This window comes from Mya arenaria, chromosome 2 (genome assembly GCF_026914265.1).
Source record: "Mya arenaria isolate MELC-2E11 chromosome 2, ASM2691426v1".
Lineage (NCBI taxonomy): Eukaryota > Metazoa > Mollusca > Bivalvia > Myida > Myidae > Mya > Mya arenaria.
Window position 1 is genome coordinate 61,642,968 of NC_069123.1, and position 11,630 is coordinate 61,654,597.

Genomic DNA, 11,630 nt, shown 5'->3' on the forward strand with positions numbered 1-11,630 from the left:
TTACAGCCAGTTTCAATCCCTATTACAGTGTTCAATGCTTATTATAGCCAGTTGCAATGCCGATTACAGCCTGCAATGCTCATTCTAGCCAATTTAAATGCTCATTACAGCCAGTTTCAGTACCCATTATAGCGTGCAGTGCTTATTACAGCTAATTTAAATGTCAATTAAAGCAGACATTGCTCATTACAGCTAGTTTCATTGCTCATTAGAGCATAAATGCCCATTACAGCAATTTAAATACCAATTACAGCCTGCAATGCTCATAACAGCCAGTTTCAATGTCCATGACAGCATGCTTTTAACAACCTGTTTTAATATCCATTACAGCATTCAATAATCATTACAGCTAGTTTCATTGCCCATTTCAGTCTGCACTGTCAGTTTTAATGACCATTACTGCCAGTTGCTGTGTCCTTTATAGCCAGCTGCAGAGTCACTTTTAGCCGGATACAAACTGGAACATTTGTTGCAATGTTTCAAATGACCATGACTCAACTTCTTAGTTGTCAAAATGTAGTACTGTTATGCACAAATCCTACATTTAATGTGTCTTTCTTGTAGCTCAATACTTCGATTGAACATTAATCATATGTATTGAGAAATGTTATTCAAGAGGCATTTTAAATGTATGCAAGTTTTTTGTCATAAATTTCCTCAACAAATAAGTGCGCAATAAATTTCTGATGTTTTTTATTTCAATTTCAAACAGTCAACCAAGACAAGTATCTGGAAGAAGTTCAGTGTAACACAAATAGAAACAATATTTTCAAGTTTTTAATCACTACATACGCAAACAATGATTTAAATAAAAAAGTCCTATATTTTGCATTGAGAGTAGCCCCCACTATGACTTGATAGCCTCCATCTCCGCAAGGTATTGTTCATATGTGATGGAAGGGCCATGCACTGCCGGGTCATAGTATTTGGCCTGTATAAACTTCCTCCCGGAATAGCCGCACACTGACACCTCCGGCTTGTCCTGGAAATAAAGGCATCTTATTATTGTCTACAGCAATTTTCATCAATATCATTAATGATTCTTTGATCTCCAGCTTTGGGCCACTTTCATATTCTAAGTTGCCAAGGAAGTTATGCAGATGCGCTTGCCGCCAACTGTGCAGTATTCTCAGAACGTTGATTACATTGCCAGATTAATATTTATTTTTTTAATTAAACACAATGTTTTGCTAGTTTATTTTTATAGAATCTCTATCACATGAATTTTGATTTTAATCATACACCAGTTCTTCTTATAGAAGTATAAAGTACCCTTTACATAAATTTATTGACATGAATGCAGTGAACATTATACAATCACAGGTGGCTGTATCAGAGATGGAAAAACAATACCATTTTTATGATTTGTTCTCCAAAGTACTGACGTTTTAATGAAAAGATAAAAGACAAAATCTTTTGATAATAACACTTGGTTTTTATGTTTCACTGCTCCTAGTTGATATCAGTCTATCAATTGATGGTGAAATGAAAGATGAATGCCTCAACCAAGCAAGTACAGTACAAATTGCCCTGCAGGCTCATATCTTTGCTGTTTGTTTTTGTTCTTTTTTTTTGTTGTTACACCTGAACACCGAGACAAGGACTAAAGTTAAAAAAGTCACTTAATATGTTTCTTTTTCGGTTGACTTAAATCTTTATTTTAGCACTTTAATATATATCACTGTGATAGCCACAATATTGTGTTAATTGACACAGTTAAAACTCATTTTCAAATGTGATTTTTGAAAAAAATTCTTGAATGTGCTAAAATAGTATCATTTTAGTTAATCTGGTAAAAGTCAACTGTTTCTAAACAAGGGCCATTACTTTGCAGAACTTTGTCTGAAAAAAACAATAATGTGCATAATCTCTTAATTGCTCTCTTTCCACTGCTAAGTTTCATTAACCCAGCTTGGATACTTTTTTAGTTATCCCACGACTGAGGTTTTATTTTCAGTCAACAGCTATATTTTTAATAAGTCAAGGGCCATAACTCTGCATAACTTTGTCTGACAAAAAAACTAATGTGCATAATCTCCATATTGCCTTCTTTCCACATACTATGTTTCATTAACCTAGCTTTGATACTTTGAGTTTTCACTGGACCAAATTGGCTATATTTTTAATAAGTCAAGGACCATAACTCTGCATTACTTTGTCTGACCAATTTTTTTTAACTAACCCGCATAATCTCTATATTGCCCTCTTTTTACATACTAAGTTTCATTAACCTAGCTTTGATACTTTTTGAGTTATCACTGGACCAAATTGGCTATATTTTTAATAAGTCAAGGACCATAACTCTACATTACTTTGTCTGACAAAAAGAAAATAAACTAACGTGCATAATCTCCATATTGCCCTCTTTTCACATACTAAGTTTCATTAACCTAGCTTTGATACTTTTTGAGTTATCACTGGACCAAATTGGCTATATTTTTAATAAGTCAAGGACCATAACTCTGCATTACTTTGTCTGACAAAAAGAAAATAAACTAACGTGCATAATCTCCATATTGCCCTCTTTTCACATACTCAGTTTCATTAACCTAGCTTCGATACTTTTTGAGTTATCACTGGACCAAATTGGCTACGGTATATTTTTAATAAGTCAAGGACCATAACTCTGCATTACTTTGTCTGACAAAAAAAAAATCTAACATGCATAATCTCCATATTGCCCTCTTTTCACATACTAAGTTTCATTAACCTAGCTTTGATACTTTTTGAGTTATCACTGGACCAAATTGGCTATATTTTTAATAAGTCAAGGACCATAACTCTGCATTACTTTGTCTGACAAAAAGAAAATAAACTAACGTGCATAATCTCCATATTGCCCTCTTTTCACATACTAAGTTTCATTAACCTAGCTTTGATTCTTTTTGAGTTATCACTGGACCAAATTGGCTATATTTTTAATAAGTCAAGGACCATAACTCTGCATTACTTTGTCTGACAAAAAAAATAAACTAATGTGCATAATCTCTATATTGCCCTCTTTTCACATACTAAGTTTCATTAATCTAGCTTTGATACTTTTTGACTGAAACCGGTAGGGGACTAAATATAGACCTCAGAATAATTATGAGATCAAGTGCTTTATACTAGCCATAATAAAAGTAGATCACTAGGTGCAGTATGTTACATATCTGACAGCATAGAACAGTTTATCAATGTTTACATTGTTTTAAATGAATTGTTTAATGAAATAAATATAGCTTATCAGGTATATATCCAAAGTTTAAAGGCAATACATTGTTCAAAAAACAAAAATCTGGTTGCACTTTTGTGTGACCTTATATCAATTTCGAAAAACCTTTTCCCTGTATACACAATGTACTAGAACACATAGCCATCTAGTACAAGCACTTGACATTATTGTATTTCAGGACTAACATACAAGCCTTTCCAAAAGTAAATGTTTGTCAATATGTGGTTCAATCTTAAAAAGCATAATGAACACAATCCTTAAACAGAGTGTGTATACCATGTGATAAATTATGTCATAAATGCTACATCGGAAGGCAACATTTTGCTTTGAATGAAGACTTTAAATATAGATAACTTCACTATTTCTTCACCATTTTAAATGAAACATAGCGCAGTCAATGCTGCTTATGGAGCCCAGCCTTTGGTCTCTTACCAGAATTTGATTAAGAGTTTAGGTCTTCATTTTAAGCAAAATATTGCCTTCTGACGTGGCATTAATGACATATTTATCACCTGGTATACACACACACTGTTAAAGTACATGTCAATGTGTTTTCATGAGCTTTGCAAATATTATGAAAGAAGATTTTAAGTAATGTTTCAAGGTTATATGTATACTATTACAAAAATAAATGGGCCTGGAGTGTAGCAGTAAATAAATACTAGTAACCCTACTAATAATCCTTGAACCAGCTTTGTGCTCGAGATATGCCTCTGTCTAAATGTACTGATTTGCCTGATTAAAACTGACTTTTGGTTTGCTCAACTCCTTTACACAAAAACATGTTGCAAAAGATAGATGTTTTACCCTTGCAAAATATGTACCACAAAACTTGAAACAACAAAAGCACAACTATCGCGAAAAACGCCAATCCTAACTTTATGGATAAGTGGTTGAACTGTGTGAATAAGCCAAACTTATAGAGCAGACACTATACAGTTTTGCCAATTCACAGGTTATAACTCAAAGAGTGTCATGGCTGGTTATCAAACTGACTGAAATATTCTGCCCATACACATTCTGACCTACTTTGGTGATGATTGGACAAAGGCTTGTAAAATTATTGATCGGATAAGATTAATTGAAGATAATTCATATAATTAAAAGGCAATTTCTCTCAAATCACTGCAACAATATTGCTGGTTATCAAACTTGTTCAAGATATCATTTCCATACACATTCTGACAAATTTGGTAATGATTGGATAAAGATTTCTTAAGTTGACAAGATCAAGATTGGACAAGATCAATTTTTAAGTATTTAACGTAAATGACTGGGTATTAGACGCACTTTTTTCTCTCAAATTTCGATGTAAAATAATGCCTGCGTCTAATAACACAAAACAAGCGTTTGAACTTTTTTTCTGAGGTCGATTTCAGGCCGAGCGTTTGTTTAGATTTATGTAGAAGGGGAGGTTACTCACGTCATATCGATCGAGTATATACGGGTTAAAACGGCAGTTGGAATATTAGGATAAAGTATCATTAGACGTTTATAATGTTAAAAAAAATATTGTACGATTAAAATTATTCAATATTATTTTGAATATAACAATAAATAAACATGCATATAAAGAAGCAAAGTTCTGCACTGTCAAATAATTTTTTGTCAGTTGTACGATAAGGTGTGAAAAACTCGCACTGCCTTTAACCTGTTGAACAAACCAATACTACAAACTGATGCGATAATGGTCTTGTTTTTTCGCACTTTTCCACATTCTTTATTCTTTTAGGTGTTGACATTTTGAGCACAAACCCGTACAATATAAGGTTTTTGCATAACTTCTCTTCATTCTGAACAGGTTATCGTTTACGATATACTGTCAGAAAGAAATCTTACAAATTGTCATAAAAGGTACTTTTTAGTGCCATCCAACAATTTGTTTGTATATGTGCTGGTTGAATGTATTTATTTAAATAATCTGTTATATTTTATATATGTTTATGTTATATAACATGAAACGAATAAAAATGAAATTTATTTTGCTTTGTATTATCATTGTATGGTTTTCAAGATAACATTCGCCATTTTTCTGATTATTTTTTTTCGTCACTGTCAACAAACATGGTGGCCGAAATTGCCGGACTATTTTGACATTTTTTCTATGCGTCCTTTTACCCAATACATAGATTAAAAGGTGTTTTTTTCTCAGATTTTTCACATATCTTTTCCCTGCGTCTAATACCCCCTATCGTCTTATACCCAGTCATTTACGGTATATAACTGATAGGCAATAACTGTTGAATGACTCAAGCAATATGGCTGGTTATCAAACTTGTCACAGATATTATGCCCATAAACATTCTGACCAAATGTGCGATGATTGGACATAGGGTTTTTAAGTTATTGATCAGACAAAAACATAATTCTGCCCATCTGTAAGCCGCAGCTAAAACTATAATAAGTCTCATTCTATGAACGGGCATATAAAAACGATAATTTGAAATGGTTTAAATTTGGGCTTTTCCCACCCATTTCAAAATTAACACAAGTTGGCAAGCTGAAAACTGGTAAAATGCCAATATGGACTGTGAATTTTTTGAAAACCCTAATTTTATCCTAACTTATGTTTTCAACATTTTCCATTTTAAATAATCCAAAACAATACTTCTTCCATGGAATCCACAATTGCTTTTCCTTGCATGACCAATGTTGTGGTTCTTCTAGGTAATTTCTGTGATTCCGTTATCATCTTCAGTTTGGGATTTTTAGAAAATGATTGCAAGGGCAGAAAATTAAGGATTAGATTTTGAAATTTACTATATTTACAAATGCCCCAAACGGCAACTTATTTTACAATGAAAATAAGCAAAAGGCAGTCGTAATTGTTTCATTCTTTTGGATTGGTTCCCAATTGCACCATGCTTGGATTATTGCATAAAGTGACAATTTCCCCAATCACCAGAAAACAACATTCTATAAATAGATACATTTTAGATCTATCCTTAAAAGAAAGAATGTACATGTTGATTGGTATTTTATACGAAAGTAATTTGGCATGGAAATTATGCAAAGTAAGATTTTTTTCCCATAATAGCTTGAAAGAAAACTTTGTTTCTCCCTGGATACAACTGGTGTTTTTTTTGGCTAGAACTAGATTATATTTTCTTTTTGGCTTATTTAATATTTAAGATTACAAAACTGAAAGGCTTGCTGTTCAAATTCCTAATTTCAATCACTGCAGTTTATAATGTGAAAGGCCCTAGAAAGCAGTGTTTGTAATGTTTTTCATCTATACTTGACATTTGACCTAGGGAACCATACATGTAGATTGCTTGCACAACATTCTATACTAAACATTGCTTTATGCAAAGTTATTACATACAAAGTTGCAAAGAAATTTTCAAACTTAATCATGTACATAATTATGTACATTGAATTTAATCATCACCCTGTATACAGAATGCTCCTCTTGCAGTGATCTTGGCTGTTGGAATGGGACTTCATGGGGCAAGTTAATATTATCATTAAGTTACATTTTCATATTTTTTTTTGCAAAATCACAAAATAAATGGCTTGAATCATTGACCTTCAATTGTGACCTTGATTTTTGAGCCAGCACACTTGTAATGTGGATTCTGCACGTTGTCTCAATGTAATGAACATTTGATCCTAGTTTCATGAAAATCCTTTAAGGATTTAGGAGATTAGGTGCAAAACAAAACATTTGGCCTTAAATTGTGACCTTGAGTTTGAGCCGGCACCCCTGCAATTGGGGATCCTTCTTGTTTTTCCAATGTAGTGAACCTTTGATCAGATTTTCATAAAAATCTCTCTAAGAGATATGATGCGTACCCAAATCTATTGTTTGAACCTTTAAAATTGACTTGTGACTTGAGCCGGTGCACTTGGAATGTGGTTTCTGTACATTGTCCAGATATGGTAAACATTTGACCTGAGCTTCATGAAATTTTTAACAGGTTTAAAAGATAATAGAATGACACAAAATAGATTGCTCAAACATTTGAGTTGAACTCTGACCTTAACTCGACATGCCTGGAATGTGGATTTGTCTCAATGTGGGGAACATGCTTCAAACATTTCAGGACATGCTTCAAGGGGTTTAGACATGGAATGGTTATGAAATTGCGAAAAGATGGATGGATGGAGCAACAGACATTTGCAATAAAAACAATATGTCTCCCTCTGCATAGAATGGGTGGAGACATAATAGTACAAAGTGGATGAAATATCAACTTAATGCCATATCAATCCAATGTAGGGAAAACATATGCATAGATCTTCAAACCTTACAGGCTGGACAAAAAAATAAAAACTTACAGGCTGGACAAAAAATAGAAATATTAACAGTTCTATTGCCTTTCAGCTTAGGAACAAGAAGCTAAATAGTTTTAAATGGTCAATATGTTTAGAAAAAAAATCTGCGGACAAGCAACATGAAACACTGAGAAGTAAGCAAACCGAGTTCTTCAGAGCTTATGATATACTTGTCCATCAACACTACATATACGTAAAATAAAGATCTGTGGCGTCTTATTTAGTTTTCTGCCATGTCAGGCAAGAGAGACAAAACACAACTAATCCCCATAAAACATTGATTCATGATATCTGTTCTGCCACCAATCAATCTTGCCAAGGAAAAAGGAAATATTGCAGACATATCTCACCAGATTAATAAAGACCCTTGGGTGCCCGAGGGCCCCGCCGCTGTTGGAGGAGACGTTACGACGTTTACACACCACCACTGGGTCCTCCGCTATCAGGTCTATAGCAAAGTTGGGATTCACCTGGAAAACAAATAACACATGTATGAGTCAGAATAGCTTTTATATATTTATTTTGTCTTCTTTTAAAGAACAATTTCGCTTGTTATTTTCATGTTTCACTGTGCTATTATTCACTTTTGAAAGTTTTTTTTGACTGATTCATTTAACAAAATGAATTCAATACTGTAAGGAAAAATTGGACATAAGCAAAGAAAAAAGGGTAATGCTTAGCAATCAGTACTTGAAACAAATGTGTATATATGAATTAACAGTACTGACAAGTAAACAATTCATAAAGAAAATAAAAGTCACATACATGTAGTTCACAATTATATTTTAAGAACAGATCATCTAAAAGAAAAATGAAAAATCTGATTTTAAAACACTAGAATCCTTAACATCTTACCAGTTTTTTTCCTCCAACAAAGCGAGCATTTCTGTAGTCCTCTTTGTCCCAAACCTGAAAATAATTGTATACAAAATGTATTTTGTTTATAAAAATAAACAACATTATAAACAAAAAAATATATATTGTTCATTTTAAATTGAAAACCTTATGCCTTTTCAGAATGCAATTCAGTCTTGCGATAAACAAATGTGCATTTTGCAATGCCAAGTATGCTTAACATTTCACTTAATATTTTTCAAATTCCAGCAAGACTGAAATTCTGTCTGTCAAACATGTGCCCTTATTTTTTGTTAAAGCTTATTGGTCTTAAGACTCCACAAGAGCATTGCCAGCAAAACAGGGCCAAAGAAGCTTACTTCAACTATAAATTAATGCAGCTATCATGAATTATTTATGCAGTTATGTGTCACTGATAGTTTTCAGCTTCATAATTGGGAGCTGAAGGACATGGATTCAATCCCCTTAAACCACAGACGTTAAAAATGGTATCCGTACCAGTAGATCTCCTACTTGTATTTGACATAAGCAGGGATAATTCTATGTAAGATTTTCAATGAGAGAATTGCTCCCATTTGTCCAAAATTGGTGAGAGACTTTTAATTTCAGTGAGATTTTTATAATACATGGATAACGCAGTGAAAAATTAATGCATAACAGTAACTTTATTCATAAATATCAATACGGTATATTTACAAATTTACAATATATAGATATATAGATATGATATATACATTTGTTTGACTAGAAGAAAACACTTGTTAACAGTTCCGACATCATGAACATTCATACTCATCATACTTGAGCAAAAAATAGGATTTAGCCATTTTAGCTGATAGGTGCATTGACTTTTTTGGGGGGCGATGCAGGCTTTCTATTTTTGTTTTCATCTGAAGCTGGTATTTACGTTTTCTGATTTGACCTTTTGACGCTTCCGATATTGTAGACGCCTTTAAAATGCAGTGGTAACCCGTGTAAACAAAATTATTCCGGGTCGCAAAAACGCTTGAAAACAAGTGCGTGGACGATATCGATTAAAACATTCGATAACACAAATGCGTTCAATGTAGGGGAGGCAATTCGTCCGTAATTCAATTAATATAAACAAAAAGCCATCAGCGATTACGATGCTTTATTTTGTAAAACAACAAAAGGGAAAAGACACAAATACACAAACTGCGATCAAGCGCGAGAATATTTCGCATTTATATGATTTGGATGTGATTTGAGCGATTTTTATGCGAGAAATCACGGAAAGCGCTTACTAGAATTATCCCTGCATAAGAGTGCACTACCAAGAAAATTGAATACTCCGGACAATAGTGATTAAGCCAATGCATTGGTGCTGTACAAAAGGCAAATTTAAGAAGTGATGTACCAAAATGGCAAAAGCTTTTTTGAAAGAAGCTAGCATGTTGTGTGTACATTGTACATATATTGTTCCTGCATCTCCTTTCATCTCAAGTCTCTCTGTTTCTGCAACTCTGTTTTTCCAGCAAATGTCTACATCATTGACAGGGATGCATGCCAGAAAGAGGGTTTGAACCCTATACATTTCCACTCATTGTTGACACCACAATCACGTCACTATAAAAGCTGGCTCAACATCAAGGCTGATGGAAGTGGCCTAAGTCCATGTAAACAGATGCTTCAGAGTTTAAAAAGTTCCCTTTTCCCATATTATTGGGACGAGAACTGCCCTTTACTGTTTACAGTAGTCATTCTAAAATGCCGTCCAGGCTTTTTTTTTTTAATGATGGTTAGCCTGGACTAACCATCATTAAAAAAAAGCCTTGACGGCATTTTAGAATGACTACTGTTTACAGCTGTGGCCTGCCCTAGTCTAAAATAATAGACGTGTTATACGGGATTCTTCCAATCCCTAACGTCTAAACGGGAATGTGCAAAAAACGGGGGTGTTTTAAAAATGTTGAAATTGTTTTAAGTGAAGTATTTTATGGTTGAAATTGATCATAAAGAGTTATATTCATATTTTACCATGTAAGTGAAATGTTATTTTGCACTAAACAAGCATTTAATGCATTAAAACAAGTTGTTTACCTTTCCAATAAAACGAAAGTTGACTGACACAGACAACAATTATGTGAAGGGGAACAACTCGATACAATCGTAATAGCTCGGCCTCCTCCGACAAAGCTTCGAGATAGACCTCGTTATACAATCGTAACAACTCGGCCATGGCTGAAATGTTCCGAGCGATTTAAAACTGTGCCCTAAAGCTTTGCAGGTGCCCTTCATGTATATATCGTTATGTTTTGACAGAATGAAATGAAAAAAAGCCGTCAAACTCATAATTATAAGTTGGATATTTATTTTTTTGTGTACGGAACTAATATAAAATAACATTATCTGGTAATATTTCTTGTTTTTATGATATTTTATAGACGCTATATGCTTTAACCCGGAATCCTGATCGGAACAACTACCTACTTTTGATACTAAACAATTTGTACGTGAAGGATTTGCCATATCAAAAATCTAAAAAAAAATCCGTCAACGTACAATTATTTGGACTATGGCCTGCCCTACCCTGGCGCAGTTCAATCAGGCTGTCTGAGCTATCAAGGCAATCATGATTTGGCTTAATAAGGATTCTAAAAAAACATCATGTTTAATCAAAACCTGTCATGAAAGTGTTACTGTTAGGTGTAACATACCCCTTCCACCGTTCTTTTTTACTAATTTTAGTACTCATGCATTTACAAAACGTATGCAAATCCAGTATGATAATGAACGTATATTACGAACTTGTCCTGTATGGGTAACAGTATCAATATTTAATGGCTCCTTCGCAGCAAAAACCCTGGAACTGGTTGAAATAGTCCGAGAAACAGGGTTTGTTTTGGTCAACCTCGACAGTCCTCTGACGATTGTCGCCATCTTGAAAACGTACAGTTAGTCAACACGTCTTTTCACGCAATGGTTTTCAAACGAACAGTAGCCTCCCCTTAAAATCGAATATTCGTACGACTAGTTTGATAAATAAATTAATCACTGCACGGAGTATGGCTGTTTGCATTTAAAACAAATACGAGAATCAGAATGTCGAAATGGGATATATCATTATAAATCCGTATATACTTCTTGGCCAGATCCTAGAGTCAGTTTCAAGTGCTAAATATATTTGGTGTTGATATTATCAGCAGATCTCAGCTGGAACACTCATATTTCAAGAATTACCACCATTGGAAATAATACTCTAAACTTCTTTAAAAGAAATATATAACAAGGTGTCAGAACTTCAGCTTACAAAACACATGTC

The 11,630-nt window shown here is 33.7% G+C and overlaps 1 protein-coding gene across 1 annotated transcript; it reads right to left on the reverse strand.

The window, feature by feature from the left end:
• Nucleotides 1-676: 676 nt before the first annotated feature.
• LOC128244038 (NADH dehydrogenase [ubiquinone] iron-sulfur protein 6, mitochondrial-like) lies at nucleotides 677-11,276 on the reverse strand. The gene is made up of 4 exons (XM_052962058.1): nucleotides 11,117-11,276; nucleotides 8,348-8,401; nucleotides 7,843-7,962; nucleotides 677-982 (listed from the first exon to the last, which is right to left on the reverse strand). The coding sequence occupies exons 1-4, from the start codon at nucleotides 11,246-11,248 to the stop codon at nucleotides 848-850; spliced, it is 441 nt and encodes a 146-aa protein (XP_052818018.1). The 5' UTR covers nucleotides 11,249-11,276; the 3' UTR covers nucleotides 677-847.
• Between the last annotated feature and the right edge of the window lie 354 nt (nucleotides 11,277-11,630).

Bases quoted from the DNA above. Each gene is read 5' to 3' on its own strand.
- LOC128244038 (XM_052962058.1), bottom strand. From the start codon at position 11,248: ATGGCGACAATCGTCAGAGGACTGTCGAGGTTGACCAAAACAAACCCT. The intron at 7,963-8,347 runs GTAAGATGTTAA...TTTGTTTTCCAG, and splicing joins TTGTTGGAGGAAAAAAACTG to GTGAATCCCAACTTTGCTAT. The intron at 983-7,842 runs GTGAGATATGTC...CTTTATTTCCAG, and splicing joins CAAGGGTCTTTATTAATCTG to GACAAGCCGGAGGTGTCAGT.